Below are 18221 nucleotides of genomic sequence, written 5' to 3' on the forward strand. Positions count from 1 at the left end.
TTCTTTTGCTTCATTTTCTGGACTGTCCACATTTAAGTTAAACAGAATATTCTTGTGATGCCAATACTCATCTCATTTAGTAGAGATGACACATAATCATTTCATAATGTCCTTCTTAAAAGATGTTCAAAAACTGCCCATTGAATTAAAAAGAAAAAATATGAATCTGTAGACCTATTTAAAAATATCTGAAGCGGTGGTAAAATACACACAACAAAATTTGCTATTTTAAAAGTTTTACATTTTACATGTACATTAAAAATGTGCAATTCAGTGGCATTAAGTACATTCACAGTGATATGCAACAATCACCACTACCTGGTTCCATAACTTTTTCATCATCCTAAATGGAAACCCCATGCCCACTATAGTCCTTGGCAACCACAAATCTGCTTTCTTGTAGGCCTATTTTAAACATTACACTTCAGCATTCAAGCTAGCATCTCAAAGATATTAATTCCTTTTAAATTAGTTCACAAACTCCTTTATTGACCTATTTATTTATATTCCTTCTCATTCCACAAAAGATTTTTTAAAAATTGGTAGAATTTATGAATTCTATAGTCTATAGAATCAATTAAAATCTGTATATATATATCACAAATAAAATCAATCAATAATCAGTCTTAATATTTCAGATTAGTTTATTATTTATTCCAAAGAAAAAAATACACTTTTATAATCCTTTATTTTAAAATGTTTAAGTTTGAAAATACCGTGGTGTCTAATATTTCTGAATGATCACTGCTTTCATTGATGATTCCAGTTGAGTTGAAAGCCATTCCTGGCTTTATATTAACAACAAGAAAGGTCATAGGTATGAGGCCAAGACAGTAAGATCCTAGGTTCATCATATGGGCTCTAAATCCATAAGCTAACCTACAAAAAAGTAAGCAAACCATAACTGAGTCATTTCAAACAAAAATATTTACTTAAGTTACCTGCGGAAAAAGTGGTTATAATCTCTTTTTCAGAAATTTATTTGGTAAATTCATTTTACTTTAGAACCAAGAAATTTTCCTGATTCACCTTTTTTATTTTCAGAAAACAAATTTCAACTTCTGAGCAAATCATGACTTAAAGTCTCACCAATATATGAAAGAGCAGAGACTTCAGTCCGTACGTTCTGACTCCAAGTTGAGGGCTCTTCCCTAGAACACACTTCTCACTTCATTGTCCACTAAAACGCAGGGTCCAGGATGCTGCTTCATGTCTTATAAAACAGTTCCCTTCTACCCCTCAAACAGTTCACTTAGTATCAAAGATAAATACTACCAGCATTTTTAATACCAAAATTTGCCTTTGGTATTTATTTCTTTGTGATAATGTAAAACATTAAAATAATAAAATTTAAAACATTAAAATACCATTAAAACATAATTGCTTAGAAGATTTTTAATAGACTTAATGGGGACAGCATTAAATAGGAAATACTACTCAATACCCACCATTTCATAAGTAAGTATTCTTTACACACAGGATGGTTGAGAAGCTCTACACGGTTATGTTGTACCATTGCCTGAGAAATAAGGAAATAGCAATAAAAATATAGTCATACTAACTACTGAGTACAAAATAAGCTTTTTGTTTTCTGGTTTTATAACTTTATTCTGATATTATAAAAGTAACACCTGTTTATTTTAGAAAAATTGATAAATTAAAAATTATTTCAAGAATTTTTAAAAAAACACAAGCTGGAGAGAACCATTTTATACAGCTGCAATTACTTGCTTCAATCTATCTCTTTTGACCTCTGACTTGCTGGGATAGCTTAACCTTTTCAATTTACACAAAGTTACAACAGGAAAGAACATTAAAAGATAAATTAGCAAGAATTATAACCTCATTTTGTCCTTGAAGAAATTCAGGCTGGTCTTTCTAAAAGAATGTTAAATAGTATAAAAGTCACATGAATAGTAGTTAAATTAATCTGTAGGTTATAAATTTTCATAAAAGTTATGGGAATTACTAATTTTAATTATTCAAGAAATAAATAGAGAGACCAATGTCAGCAAAATGGCAGAACAGGAAGTCCCACATGTTCCTTCCTCCAAAGACGCTGACTTAACAACAATTCACAGATCAATTGCCTTTGTGAGAAATCCAGAACCCAGTTAAGAGGTTCCTGCACCACAGGCAAGCATGCAGCCAACAAGGACCATACCAAGGATGGTAGGAAAATTCATAGTATTTACTGGCCACAGCCCTTCCCTTGGGCACAAAACAGTGCCATTGAGAGAAAACTCCCAACTCCAGGCTTCTCCCTGGGGAGAGAAAAAGAAGAGTGGAATATACATCCAATGTTCTGACTTTTTTGAAGTCTGCCCAAGGAAATGATTTCTATCTTGCCTGACAGAAGGGGTGCCAGGAGGGGACCACTCAAAACAAAGTAGATCACCAAGGCTTGGTCTAGCATCAGAAAGACTACAGCATCACAGAAAGATGGTAAGTAGTGATCCAGTATCATGGCTTGCTATCCCACCAGAGCGGCTGCAGTACTGCAGATATACACCAGGGGGAGGTCCGGAGTAGAAACAGATAACCTCTTCAACTAGGAGATTACATGCACAAGCCCAGAGAAGAAGAATCCTCAGAAAAGATTTAAGAGGTCTTCAGAATCTCTAGCCAGGCTGACTGGTGTAGGACCCCCATGTCCAAAGTCAGACTATAAGACTGGGAGATGTAACTGTTTTTTCTCAAATTCCAAGTTTCAACAAAAGATAACAAGGCATACAAATAGAGAAACATGGTCGAATCAAAGCAACAAATTAAAATTCCAAACATCAACCCTAAAGAAAAAGAGATATGATCATGCACCTAATAGCAACATTTTAGTCAATGACACACTGCATAACAGTGATGATCCATAAGATTATAATGGCTATATGGTATAACCTAGGTGTACAGTAGGCTATACCATCTGTGTGTGTAAGTACATTCTATGATGTTTGCAGAATGACAAAACTGGCTAATGATGCACTTCTTGGAACAGATCTTTGTTGTTAAGCAACACATGACTGCATATGAATTAACAAACAAATAATTCAAGATAAATATCATAAGGATGCTCAATGAACTAAAAGAGAGCAGACAGACAGCTAAATGAAGTCAGGAAAACTATACATGAAGAAAATGAAAATGTCAACAGAGAAACTGTGAAGAAGAACAAAACAGAAATTTTAGAACTGAAGAATACAGTAACTGAGTTGAAAAATTCACTAGAGGAGTTTAACAGCAAACTTGACCAGGCAGAAGAAAGCATAAGTGAACTGAAAGATAGGGCATTTGAAATTACTGTGTCAGAAGAACAAAAAGAAAAAAGAATGAAGAAAAGCAAGGAGAGCCTAAGTGACTTAAGGGACAAATTCAAGCAGAACAACACATACATTAGAGAAGGCTCAGCCAGAGAAGACAAAGAGAAGAAATTAGAGCGCCTATCTGAAAACATAATGGCTAAAAATTTCCAAAATCTGAAAAGATAGATACACAAATTCAAGAAGATCAAAAAACTCCAATTAGCATAAATCCAAAGAGACCTGCCCTGAAACACACTATAATCAAAGGGTCAAAGTCTCAGACATAGAATCTAGAAATCAGTAAGAGAAACATGACTCATCATATACAAGGGAGCTTTAATGAGATTATCAGCAAATTTCTGAGCAGAAACTTTGCGGGCTAGAAGGAAGCAGGATGATATATTCAAAGTGCTGAGAGAAAATAAACTGCCAGCAAAGAATACTATAATTGGTAAACTATTTTTCACAAAATAAAAGAGAAATTAAGACTTTTCCAGATAACAAAAGCTGAGTGAGTTCATCACCATTAGACCTGCCCTACAAGAAATGCTGAAGGGAATTCTTCAATTTGAAATGAAAAGATGCTAAAATCATACAAAAATATAAAACTCCCTGGTAAAGGTAAATATATAAACAATGATAGAATCCTGTAATATTGTAATGTAGGTCAATCACTTTAAATGTTAATGTATTTTTAAAAAACAAGAGCCTGAAAAGTAATTATAAATTGATGTCAATAAATATGCCTTATAAGAAGAGGTAATTGTATTATCAAGAGCATAAAATGAGTGTGGAGAAAGTGATGCAAAGCAGTAGAATTTTTATTTGCAATTGAAGTTAAGTTGTTAGTTTAAACAGATTGTTATAATTTTAAAATATTTTATATATTTGCAACGGTAACTACAAAGAAAATATCTATAGAATAAATGCAAAAGGAAATGAGAAAGGAATCAAAACATATCACTACAAAAAATCAACAAGTCACAAAAGAGGGCAGCAAGAGAAGACAGGAAAGACAAGAAAGCTACAACATATAGAAAGCAATTAACAAAATGGCAACAGTATGTCCTTCTCTGTCAGTAATTACTTTAAAGGTAAATTGGTTAAACTCTCCTATTAAAATACAAAGGTTGTCTTAATGGACTAAAAAATGTGATCCAACTACATCCTGTCTCTAAGACTTAATATAAATATAAGAACATATATAGGCTGAAAGTGAAAAGAAAGAAAAAGATATTTCAGGCAAATGATAACTTAAAGTGAATAGGAAAAGCCATCTGTTATCAGACAAAACAGACTTTAAGATAAAAACTGTCACAAGAAACAAAGAAGGACATTGTATAATGATAATAAGGTCAATTCACTAGGAAGATATAACAATTATAAATAAATATGCATCTAATATTAGAGCTCCCCAAATACAGAGCAAACATAGATAGAACTTAAAGGAGAAATAGATAGCAACGCAATAATATTAGGGACGTCAATGCCCCACTGTCAGTTAGGATGGATCAACAAGACAGAAGATCAATAAGGAAACAGAGGACTTGAGCAAAACTGTAGATCATGTGTACCTAATAGACATATACAGAACACTCCACCCTATAACAGCACAATACACATTCTTCTCAAGCACACTTGGAACATTCACCAAGACAGACCACATATTAGACCACATAACAAGTCTTTACAAATTTACAACTACTGAATCATATAAAATACCTCCTTGACCACAGTGATATAAAATTAGAAATCAATAGCAAAAGGAAAATAGAAAAATCCACACAAAAAAAGTAAAACTTAAACAACTCACTCCTAAACAATATGTCAAAGAAGGAATAAAAAAAGGAATTTAGAAAATATCTGAATACAAATAGAGTGAAAACACAACATACCAAAACTTGTGATGCAGCAAAAGCGGTACTAAGAGGGATGTTGATAACAGGAAATGCTTACATTAAAAAAGAAGAAAAATCACAAATCAACAATCTAACTTTAAAATTCAACAAAGTAGAAAAAGAAGAAAAAACTAAATTTATGGTTAGTAGAATTAAGGAAATAATAAAGATTACAGTAGAGATAAGTGAAATAGAAAATAGAACAATGATGGGATAAGTCAATGAAACCAAGAGTTCATTTTTGAGATCAACAAAATTAACAAAATCTTACTAGACTCATAAAGAAAAAAAGAGAGATGGCTCAAATAAGTATAATCAGAAATGAAAGTGGGAACATTACAATAAGTGCCACAGAAATAGAAAACTTTCACTAATCATCAAACAAATGCAAATTAAAACCACAACTATTAGAATGGCAAGTATCAAAATGACAAAAGATAACAAGTGTTTGGGAGAATGTGGAGAAAAGAGAACCCTTGCACACTGTTGATGGGAATGTAAATTAGTACAGCCATTATGGAAAACAGTATGGAGCTTCCTTAAAATATTAAAAATAGGACTGCCTTGTGATCAACATTCCCACTATTGGGAATGTATCCAAAAGGAATGAAATCAGCATATTGAAGAGATAGGTGCACCCCATGTTCATTACAGCATTATTCACAATAGCTAAGACATGAAATCTATCTAAGTGTCTATCAATTGATGAATGGATGAAGAAAACATGGTATATTAAACAATGGAATACTATTCAGCTTTTTAAAAAGAAGGAAATCTTGTCCTTTGTGACAATATGGATAAACCCGCAGGACAGTATGTTAAGTGAAATAAGACAGGCACAAAAAGATAAATACTGCATTATCCCACATATAGTTGGAATCTAAAAAAGTTGAACTCACAAAAGTAGAGAAGAATGATGGTTTCCAGGCGATGGGGGAAGGAGAAGTTGGGGAGATGTTGGTCAAAGGATAGAAAATTTCAGTTAAATAAAAGAAATAAGTTCAAGAGATCTATTGCACAACATAGTGACATTAATAACAATGTATTGTATTCCTGAAAATTGCTAAGAAAGTAGATTTTAAGAGTTCTCACCATGAAAAATATGCCAAGTATGTGAAGTAATAAGTATGTTAATTAGATCAATTAAGCCATTCCACAATGTTACATATTTCAAAACAGCATGTTGTACATGACAAATATATATAATTTTTGTTTGTTAATTAAATAAACAAATGTTAAAAAAAGAAATGAAAAGGATTATAAGCGAATAATATGAATAATTACATGCCAACAAGTTGGATAACCTAGAAGAAATGGATTAATTCCTTAAAATATATACCTACCAAGACTGAAGCATTAAGAAATAATCAGAACAAACCTATAACTAGTAAGGCAATAATAGAAGCAGTAATCAAAAATCTCTCAACAAAGAAAAGCTCAGGACTAGATGTCTTCACTGGAGAATTCTACCAAACAATTAAAGAAGGATTAACACAAATTCTCCTCAAACTCTTCCGAAGAACTGAATAGAGGTAACACTTCAAAACTCATTCTATGAGGCTATTGTTACCCTGATACCAAAATCAGACAAAAACACAACAAGAAAGAAAACTACATGTCAATATCCCTCATTAATACTGATGCAAAAATCCTCAACAAAATCGTAGCAAACTGAATTCAACAGCGCATTAAAAGAATTAATGACCAAGTTTGATTTATACCTAGAATACAGGGACAGCTCAACATACAAAGATTAATCAATATAATGTACCACCTTAACAGAGTGAAGGACAAAAACCACATGATCCTCTCAACCGATGCAGAAAAAAGCATTTGACAAAATCCAACACTCTTTCATGATTAAAAAAACACCCAACAAACTAGGAATAGAAGAATACAGTCTCACCATAATAAAATCCATATATGAAAAGCCCACAGCTAAAGTCATACTCAACTGTAAAAGACCGGAAGCTTTTCCTCTGATCAAGAACAAGGTAGGGCTGCCCACTCTCACCATTTCTATTCAACCTAGTATTGAAAGTCCTAGCCAGATAATTGGACAAGAAAAAGAATTAAAAGGCATACAAACTCGAAATGAAGAAGTAAATTTATCATGGTCATAGGTGACATGACATTATAGGTAGAAAACTAAAAATTTCACAGACAAAAAATTGAAACTAATAAGTAAATTAAGCAAAGTTGTGTTTTTATACATTTGCTGACAAATCTAAAAAAGAAATGAAGAAAACAATCCCATTTACAATATGGATTCAAATGTTCAAAAATAATAAAATACTTAGGAATAAACAAAGGAGGCAAAAGACTTTTGCACTGAAAACTACATAACAGTACTAAAAAAATCAGAAAAGATACAAATAAATGGAAATACACCCCTTTTTCATGGATTGGAAGACTCAACATTGTTAAAATGTCCATATTATCCAAAGTGATCTACAGACTCAATGCAATCCCTATCAAAACCCCAATAGCATTTTTTCTAACATAGAAAAGACATCCTAAAATTCATATGGAATCTGAAGGAAAAACAAAACAACCTTGAAAAAGAACAAAGTTGGAGGCCTTACACTCCTGATTTCAAACCATGCTACAAAGCAACAGTAATCGTGATGTGTGGTACTGGCATAAAGACAGACTTATAAACCAATGGAAGGGAATAGAGAGCCCAGAAATAAACCTTTGCAAATATGATCAAATGATCTTTGACAAGGATGCCAAGATCACACAATGAGAAACAGAGCCTCTCTTCAGCAAATGGTTTTGGGAAAACGAGATATTCACATGCAAAAGAAAGAACATAGACCCTTACCTTATACCATATACAAAAATTAACTGAAAATGGATTAAAGGCCTAAACATAAAACCTAAAAGTATAAAACAACATGCATGTTGTTGCCGCTGAAGACCTCCCAGAGGGACAAGATGTAGAGGTGGAAGGCAGTGTATTAATGATCCTGACCCTGTGTAGGGCTAGGCTACTGTGTGTGTTTGTGTCTTAGTTCTTAACAAAAAGTTTAAAAAGTAAAAAATAAATTAAAAATAAAAAAGAGCTATGGAATAGGAGTATAAAACAAGAAAATATTTTTGTACAGTTCTGCAATGTGTTTGTGTTTTAAGCTAAGTATTATTACAGGTCAAAAAGTCAAAAAGTTAAAAAAATTATAAAGTAAAAAAGTTACAGTCAGCTAAAGTTAATTTGTTATTAAAGAAATAAAAATCTTTTTTATAAATTTAATGTAGCCTAAGAGTAGTGGGTTTATAAAGTCTACAATAGTGTGCAGCAATGGCTGAGGCTTTCACATTCATTCACCACTCACTCACTCACTGACCCACCCAGAGCAGCTTCTAATCCTGCAGCTTCCATGCATGGTAAGTGCCCGATACAGGTGTACCATTTTTTAACCTTTCATACCATATTTTGACTGTATTTTTTCTCTATTTAGGCATGTTTAGATACACAAATATTTATAACTGTGTTACAATTGCCTGCAGCACTCAGCACAGTAACACGCTGTATAGATTTATACTGTAGGTGTGTAGTAGGCTATACCATCTAGGTTTGTGTAAGTATATTCTGTGATGTTCCCACAACAAAATCACCTAATGACATGTTTCTCAGAACATATCTCCATCATTCAGTGATGCACGACTGTATATGTGCATACAATCTTCTGGGAAAATTAAAGAGCTCTTGTTGCTAATATTCATTATCTGTTAGAGTCCCAGTGGAGCCCATAAGGCTGCATCACTAGCTATCCTTGGGGGAAAAAAAACAAACTAGCAGGATCTAACAGTTGTTTTTAAGATCTCATCTAAACTTGAATGTAGATCTGAATTTTTTTCCATTTAAAGTTAAGTTTATGTTTTTTCAAGCTAAAATGAAGAAATATGGAAAAATATTTGTGAGAGTAGTTCACTTAGCTAAAATGTTACTAAGATTCAAAAACACCATACTACAGATATGTACAGTTAATTGTTTTTCATGTGTTTTAATTAAAACAATCCTCCTTTTATGTTCCTGAAATCTTGTAAGTCTGCTTTCAAACCAAGAGGCAAACCTACCACTTTAAACATATAAGCAAATCATCAGTTTGAATATCACCAAGTGAAGTGCAAGTAAGAGTTACAATATCCAAAGTGTTTGTAGCTGTGCTAATGAAGTCTTTAAGGTATCTCCATTCTGCATGAACCATTAATAAAACACCCTCTTACCAGCTCCAGTTTGTCTTAATCGTAGTATCCAATTTCATATGCCTTTCTATTTATCTAGATTTTCAGACTCCTGTGCACAATAACTTCCCATACTAGACCAGCTGCCTTCCTGAAGAACCCAGTTCAGCTCACTCATAACTAAAGTGAAATTTGCAATGTTATTAAGGCACTGTGCAGTCATGTACAGATATGACTCTCACTGAATATGGTGTATTTATTCAAGTCAGCCTGTTTCATACAAATTGTTCTGAGTCTATTATTACAGAGAGTCTTTTATTTTTAGGTGCTACATAGATTTTATTTCCTTCTTTTCGCCTTCTGGTGGTGGAGGCAGTAAACACATTTTCTTTCTGATAGAAGTATTGCCTATTCTTCAAATTACAATTTTTAAAAAAACTACATACATACACAAAAATGTTTCTAAGTATAACTGTGGTATAGGTACTGCTAAATCACTTGGCTACTAATTCTGAACTACACTAACAGCTGCAAAGCACGACATACTCTAATGGAGCTAAAACACACCGCATAGAGCAAATGTGAATCAGTTGCCATTGCAAGCATTGAGGGCATAAAATCCACGTGTGTCTTCATCCTTCACACTCCAAGTGCTCAGGAAGCCTTTTAGATCTCACTTTAGGTGATGGTTGGTACCATGGACCATACCAAAGGCTCTCATGTGGGGAAATATATTCATTTAAGGCAAGTGAAAATTCTTCATTGGTCTAGACCAGTGTTATCCAATAGAACTATTCGCAAAGATGGAAACATCTTATATCTGTGTTGTCCAATATGGGAGCCACATGGACTACTGAGTACTTGAAATGTTGCTAGTGTGACTAAAGAACTGAATTTTTAACGTTATTTAATTTTAAATAATTTTAATTTAAGTGGCCACATGTGGCCAGTGGCTACCACATTGGCACAGATCTAGACCAAAATTTGCAAATTCAATCCTCAAATATATTTTCTTTTGCAAGCACACAATTTTAATTCGTTGCCAATATTTATGCAATATTGGGCTACTACTGCCGCATGGCACTAGTTTGTTGAAACTATTAGTCACTGTTGTTTTAACCAGGAGCCTACATTACTCTTCTGTCACCTGTTTTCTCTGCAGTTATTTGAGTCTGAGACCCTTGATTTAGACTGAAGTGAATCACATGAATGGCCTTCGTTGCTTCCTTGGCTAGGAATGTAAAAGCATTCTTTGGAATAAGAGCTGGTTTGGATTAAGTCTCTTGGGAAATTTGGGTCCATGCTGTTTATTCAAAGCCTACCTTAGACAGAGTTCATTCCTCTGGAAATATCTAAGAGCCTCTGAAAAGTCAGAGTTTACCCTGAAGCCCAGCAGCTGGCTGAACTTGGAGGCTGTGGTTGTAAAACGGAACCCCCTGCATTTTCCTGTGGTTTACATTGGAGAAAACTCTTGAATATGCAGAGGGATAGAGATGGAAGGCGGGTGCTCACTGTGTTGTCCATGGTTTATTTGATTCTGGATTGGGGCAGGTCTTATGTGACCATTAGGACTGAGGTGTGAAACTTTAAGCGGATGAAAATAAAACAATCTTAGTAAATTATTGCTTTCTTTCCTAAAAAATAAAGGGTTGGGACACATGGCAGACATAGACATAGAACTATAAAACTGGAATTCTCTCCAGGCCCCTTCTATTCACATCAAGTATGGGACTACTGTATCAAGACATTTTTGAAATCCAGGTAGAAATTACCTGAATAATGAAAACACTGGACTTACATTGAGGGCTGTAAGAGGCTCATACATTACATCCTGGGTAGGTAGTGTTTTTTTGGTGAATTCTAATGGACATTGGAGATATGCAAAATTATACTCGATCTGCAGAAAATAAAAATTTTAAAAATGCAATTAGTCTAGTGTAGACCCCCAAAATAGTTCTTGACAAATCAAACATGCAAGCCTACAATTCTGATGAAAAGTAGGTGATTCAAACAAAGATGAGTCATTTCAAGTGAAGAAAAGAAAATTAAATAACTGAACATAAATTATAAAGAATAAATACCCTGCAAGGCTATTATTTGATTCCTTTACAGCTCATAGTCACGGAAAAAGAGGAATTCTCAAAAGATTATTCAGATCTTTTAGACTTTCATTCTTAGGTAAAACTACCCAAGAAAATATAATGACTACAAATAACATTAAATGATGCTATCAGAAACAGTTAAAATATTAGGGCAAAACTGAGTAAAGGAAAAATTCTCTCATAAGTAGATAATGAGATAATATGATAAAAGAAACCAATACCATCTATAATACATTGTATAACTATAATAATACTTTTAAAAATATTCTTTGAATAATTATAATAAAACAAACTTACATGGTAGTCTTGGCAGGACTTGTCCTCTGTGGAAGGCAACATGCAGAAATCTAAAAGTACCTTCAACAGAGAAAATCCAGCTAAGCTACTGGGGTAGCAGACTATATACAAGAAAAGAATTTCATCCCGTTTCTAGAAAACACACAAGATATTCCCCTTCCCTTCCTTTGTTTCTTGTACCTCAGGGATAAATTTTAATCTATGTCATTCAGAAGCAAAGTTTAAAATACAAAGTGTTACAAACACCTCTGTGCCTCAGAAATACCCAATGCTTCAGAAAAATACCATGTGCTTGCAAATGAAATTGCATTTACTAAAATTTGGGTAATAGATATTCTATTAGTTTTCCTAAAATTTGATGTATTTCTGGGCTTCTAAAGAATATGTAGATTACGAAGGATTCCTTTGCTCAGTATCTTACAGTGACAACTTATTGTCTCTCATCGAGATCTTTCATCCCAGCACTGGGGTCTTTCTATGGTTAAGTCCCATCTTCTGTGCTGCTCCAGCCTGGAGTAGTGCATCTGCTTCTGTACCTCACTTGCAACACTCAGAGTGTATGTGTCCAAGGGGGAATGGACAGGATGGGGGAGAGATGTTGCAACAGAAAATACTTGAACACCCTCTAAATGGCAATTCAGGAAAAGAAAACTTATGGGGTCATTAGAGCCATCCTTAAGGTGTGTGGGTACAAATGTTTTTGTGGGGTCTCTGTCTACATAAACAATTTAAGACAACCAAAATCTGGAGGCCCAAATTCATGGTACTGAGAAGGAAATACTGCTGGGCAAGGCTGCCCTCTTGGAACTGGGACTGGACACGAGGCACCAGATGGCCCTATCAACATATCCGGGAGCTCCTGGGACATCTGATCAACCCCACTTGCAGGACTTGAGCGTAGAGGGTTGGACTGCACCCTGAAAGGGAGAAACAGGGATCTAGCTGGTCTCAGGTACCAGAAGGACTGACAAAATTTCAAGGAGGCTCTTTTGGTGACTGGATAGCAGTAATGGAGTCATAACAATATGGCATCATGAAAAATAAAGACAAGACTAGTAAGTACTGCTGTACAAGGCAGAACCAGAGAGGAAGGTCTGGTTGTTACAGTTGGAGAACTTTGAAATGATCAGTACAGGAAAAATAAAGGATGGGCTGCCTTGGGGATGAGCGGGTTGCAAAAGCAACTTTTCAGAAATGTATAAGTAATTCAAATTTGTGATGGAAAGCTAAACTAAAAGACCTATAAGTTCACCTATATTACTGAAAAAATTTCACAATCCAAAACTAATACAAGTCATTATAAGAAACTATCTAGAAAATACAGTAGCATTAAGAAGAAAAGAAAAACCAATCATAATCCCAGAACAGACCATTCTTATTAACATTTAGGTATAATTTCTTCAATTCTTTACTACATTTTCCAAACATGAATATTTCTAACATATTACTGTTTTACTATTATAAATAATGCTGCAGGAAATATTGTATATAAATCTGTATCTCTGATTATTCATTGGGACAGATTCCAACAACTGTAATTACTGAATAAGAAAGTCTGAGAGTTTTCAACCCTCAATATTTATGTGCATTTGATGAGATTTAGTCACCTAAAAAGTTCATCTATGTGCTGTTAATGCACTGGATTGGCTCCAATTTTTATTAGATGTCATAAAGAAAAAAATACACATGAAGCATTTAGCACATAGTAAGTGCTTATTGAATAAACAAAAACAATAAGTGCTGGTAGTAGTAGTATTAGTAAACACATAAGCAGTATAAAAATAGTAGAGGGTTGTGTCAGCCGTTGTCCTGAACACTTTATATATGTTTCCTTTATTTTTTGTAAACACTTTGCAAGATTGGTGTCAGCATCACTGTTTTAAAGGTAAAGAAAATAGAAAATGAAGCTCAGAGAGGTGAAATGACTTGCCTAAGGCAGCACAGTAAAAGGCAGAGCCAGGATTAAATTCCAGGGCCTCCAGGTTCCAAATCTGGTCCTCCGTTCCCTGTGTCACTATGTCTTACTGCCTCCTCCAGTATTTGGATATGTTTTTCCCTGTGAATGACATTTGATGTCATTCTGCTTTTCTTGATTATTCTATGTCTGTCCCAAACCTCAAATCCCAACTTTCCCAGGAGGGCTTTTATTTGTATTCTTTAACACTAATGTGCTCAATGGTCTGTGTGTGTTTGTCTTGCTGTGGGCAACCAGTCATATGCTTGCTGGGTGTGTATTTAATCTAGCACAAGGAGTCACATGTTCGAAGACCCACAGAGGCTAGGCAAGTAATCTAAATGAATGAACCACGCCAGGCAGAAGAGTTTCTTCCCATTGTTCTTAAAAGATTGGCTCTCCTTGGGCTGGCTTTTGTCACCAGTTTGGATAGAGATGTATATCAAGAATTCTCTCTACTACAAGGAAACAATTGTTCAAGAACGACAACTAACACGCAACTAATGCTAGGCACTGGAGCACAGTATACAAAAGCGAGAGGTGGGGCATGTCCAATGAGAGAGTGCTTGCCCCATCCAAAGGAAACAGCTCCTGCTTAGCCCAGCAATTCCTGCCTGTGAGAAGGCAACCAAGGAACCATACCTTCTCATGTTTACAGGAAGTCAGATGCACAAGTATGGAATGCTTAAGGAAAGCATCCTGGTTTTAAATGTTAGCAACTCATGTAAATTTGAAACAATAACATGCATGTCAAACAAAACATAACTAGAGGCTTTATTCAGCCAGAAAACAACTAGTTTGCAGTCTCTGCTCTAGACAGGGATTGTCTGAATAAAAAAATGGTTTACCATATTTTCCTATATTACACATAATTACTAAGATTCTTTAATCCAAGTAGGTCCTCATTAAATACTTGTTAGCTAACTTCTCTTACAGCCTATGGAAAACTAGAAACTTTATTTAAAGATAGAAACTACTGTTATTAGGTTAGGATTATAACAATAAATCCTCACATCATATTACATGCCAAGCATATACTTGTAAGGAGTTTTGTTTGAAGAGCTTACTTTCATGCATTCAGGGAGGTATTCTACCATTTCCATGATCGGACATTTATTGCATGGAGAAGAATGACTAAAAACCTCAAGACATTCATCCCATCTGTAAAAATAAATAAATAAAACAAGCACAAGTCTTAATCTTCCTGTTCTGCACAACAGTTGAAACACAAGATTACATCTTTAAGAGAAACATAAATTTCAGTTTATCCATGAAATGCAGTGCTCACCCATTGGTTCCAGTGGGACCAATACGTGAACCAAGATCAGTCCCTTAATAGGATCCTTGTCCATTAATGTAAATAAGGAATATGTGCAAATTCTAGGATGGCTGTTATATCACTGTGCTGTCTCTTTAAATGCCTTCAAAGGAAGGCAGGCCTGTTTCTTCTTTTTCTCCTAAAGTCATGAAATGGTAAATACTTTCAGAGCTGAATATGGTGGGTAGAAATATCCACATTCACACACATACATCAGAACGTAGACTGGGCACATATTTAATAGTTAATTAATGTTTAATTAATCATGAGTCAGGACAGCCTCTGTCAGAATGTTGCAAAGTTTGTCCTTTCTGTGTCACCATCCAGCTGGTTAAATAAGAAGGAGGAACTCAATCTACAATAGGAAGCGAAGAAGAAACCATTGACCTCTATAAAGATCCTATTTATGTGATAGGTGTCTGGTTCTAATAATAACTCAGGCAAATTTTCTGTTAACCCTGTCAGTAAATCCATCTAGAACATCTGCATTATTGACAGAAGTGGTTCAAAGGGGGTTCCTGAGACTGTCTGTGTTCAAACACACAGGCTTGATCTGCCTTGAATATGAGATGTTCACCTCTGTGTCTGCTACTGGGTGACACCAGGCCCTCATGCATAGTCATCTGTGATTATACAGACAAGGTTATGTACAAGAAGCAGGACAAAGTACCCTCCAACTTCATCATTAAATCTCCTTAGAGTATGGTTTAAAAATCCACACCCATGAGAGATCATCTATTAATGGAAATTTCATTAGATGGTACTGGTGACAACATGGATTTACCCTGGAGAATGTTTGCACCAACATTTAGTTTTGGGGTTTCTGTTGGCAAGAGAGTGTTAGGCAAGTTCAGGTTGGGGCAGGGTAACGTTTGCTTGACAATGACCATGGAGTCACACATGTCACATGCCTGGACCCTTCAAGTCTCATAAGAGTGCTACCAAGGTGGTCTTATGCTCCCATGTTTGAGAAATGTAAACTGAAGACACAAGTGGTTAAGCAACGTGCCAAAATGTTTACTAAAAAATTACATTAACAGCTAACATTTTAAAATGTTGATTAATGGCCCAAACATACTCTTTTTCTCTTTTCTGTTTCCTCTCAGGCTGTGAATCATCCCTGACACCAGAGAATACTAAATGAACGTGGACAGGAAGAAAGGGTACCTTTTGTTCCTGATGGTCATGAGAACCACCTCCTTTCTCTTGTTGTGAAATGCGAGGTGCAGAAAGGAGGCCTGCTGCTTGTTCAGGACTATGGCAGCATCGTAGCTCAGGAGCAGCGCAACGGCTTTGGCGTGGCCTTCCATTGCAGCGAAGTGCAGCGCGGTGTTCTTGCAGAGAAAACAGAACACAGAAAACATGTGACAAAGGCTCTTTGTCCTTGGGCCATTTTACTGCTTTGTTTCATTGTTGAACTGTGCTTAAAATAAATTATCAATAACGCTGACTATTTAATACCAAAATACATCAAATTTAAAAGCAGTGTTCAGAATCAAACTTCAAAATAATGAATTTACACCTCAAATGTGTTGTGTGGGGGAGAGAAGAGGGGGTGCAGGGTCTGCGTGTGTTGTGTATGTGTGAATTTCAAGGGGTTTGTTCTGTTTTGCTTTTGAAGTGGGATAATTCCACAAGGACAAAGGATGAGGTTTCAGGGTAAGGATGTTGGAGTGAACATAGAAGAAAATAATCATGAAAGATTTATCATGTAGAAGAGCACTGGTTTCCAGATTTGGTGTTTCAGAAGCTTGCAAAATTTTTTTTTTAAAAATCAGAGACTGTTATAAGATTGCCAATTTTTAGTTTTGCCACATAAAGACATTTTTAAAAAAGCAACGACAATCTTCTATATCATTTTGTGAATGAATGTACACATCACTATGAAGGAAGGATATAATAGCACAATAAAAGATAGTTCTTCAAATAAATACACTTCCAAATAACATACTTAGTTCTACAAAAACTCATTACCACCCTCTTCATTTTTCTGGGGTCACCAGGGAGTGACCCCGGAAAAATCAAACCACAATCACCTGTGGACAGGCCTCTGTGAAACTGGAGGGGTGTCCTCAACGTGCACCCACTCCTTGGTATTCTACAATTTTCTGTTCTCCTTTTCCTATTCTTCACCCCAACAATTTGCTTGTTTAAAAAAACATCAAAAGACTGGGAACAGGTCAAGGAATGGAAGGGGGTGGATAAGAAGAAGGCTTTCCTGCAGTTTTGGAAATTTTTGCTTTGTCAAAATTTCAAGTAGATACGAGGAACACAGTACATACCCCTTCTTCATCCAGCTGATCTGTGCACTTCAAATTAGTATCAAGAATGACCTTCATGGTCTGAGTGTACCCGCCCATGGATGCATGATGCAAAGCTGTCCAGCCACTGTGGTCACTGTCAAAGAGTTAAGAAAAGACGTGTGCATATACTTTACAGATGAAATGTGGAATGGGATGCCACCTGGCTCACAGGTGGGTATGATGACAAAAAAAGCATAATTGAGATATAGCAACTAAATATTATGTAATTATAACAAATGAGCTAATTTCAAGCCCTATGGTCTTAAATGGTCTAGCTGTTATGTGATTCCCACAATTTTGTATTTAGTAGATTAAAACATAAAAGGATATAAACACATTACCAAACATTTGCAGGTGGGAGAAACTAGAGTTCGCATGTCTGTGTCATATATATTGTTTTCAAAGCTGTAATGTACTTAAACACACAATTTTAAATCTTGTTTTATTCTTTCATTGAACATTGTATCAAAAAAATTTTCCATGCTGGTGTTATTAGTCTTCATGATAAATAGTTACAGCTATTAATAATAAACATCATCATCTTACAGTACTTGGCTAGGACATACTTAGCTTACTGTCACTTACTCTTCCAAGAGTTTAGGTCCAAAAAAACATTCCTTCTGTTTTTTCAAAGATGCTTACTTACTCAATCCCTTTGAAAAATGTTTATCCTTTCTCATAGAAATTCAAGATGCATATACAATAAAAGCTTGTCATATTAGTAATACTTTTCCAAATTAAACATAGAAAAAAAATCCTGACATAATTTAATTTCAGTGCTAATGAGCAGCTGTTTTAGGGTACAAGAGTAATCTTGCTTAGTTATGATATAATTAAGCAACAACTGTCTGGCCTGGGTCCTCTT

The 18221-nt window shown here is 35.0% G+C and overlaps 1 protein-coding gene across 1 annotated transcript in view; it reads right to left on the bottom strand.

Moving 5' to 3' along the window:
• Positions 1–18221, bottom strand: part of TRPA1 (transient receptor potential cation channel subfamily A member 1) — a 61133-nt gene that overhangs the window by 13814 nt on the left and 29098 nt on the right. Inside the window, exons 13-19 of the mRNA XM_063079898.1 lie at positions 17336–17450; positions 16221–16387; positions 14803–14896; positions 11782–11841; positions 11181–11279; positions 1449–1519; positions 717–879 (exon numbers count right to left, since the gene is read on the bottom strand). Coding sequence (XP_062935968.1) covers positions 717–879; positions 1449–1519; positions 11181–11279; positions 11782–11841; positions 14803–14896; positions 16221–16387; positions 17336–17450 — 769 coding nt within the window. The remainder of the gene's footprint in view (positions 1–716; positions 880–1448; positions 1520–11180; positions 11280–11781; positions 11842–14802; positions 14897–16220; positions 16388–17335; positions 17451–18221) is intronic.

This window comes from Cynocephalus volans, chromosome 15 (genome assembly GCF_027409185.1).
Source record: "Cynocephalus volans isolate mCynVol1 chromosome 15, mCynVol1.pri, whole genome shotgun sequence".
In the NCBI taxonomy this organism is placed as follows: Eukaryota; Metazoa; Chordata; class Mammalia; order Dermoptera; family Cynocephalidae; genus Cynocephalus; species Cynocephalus volans.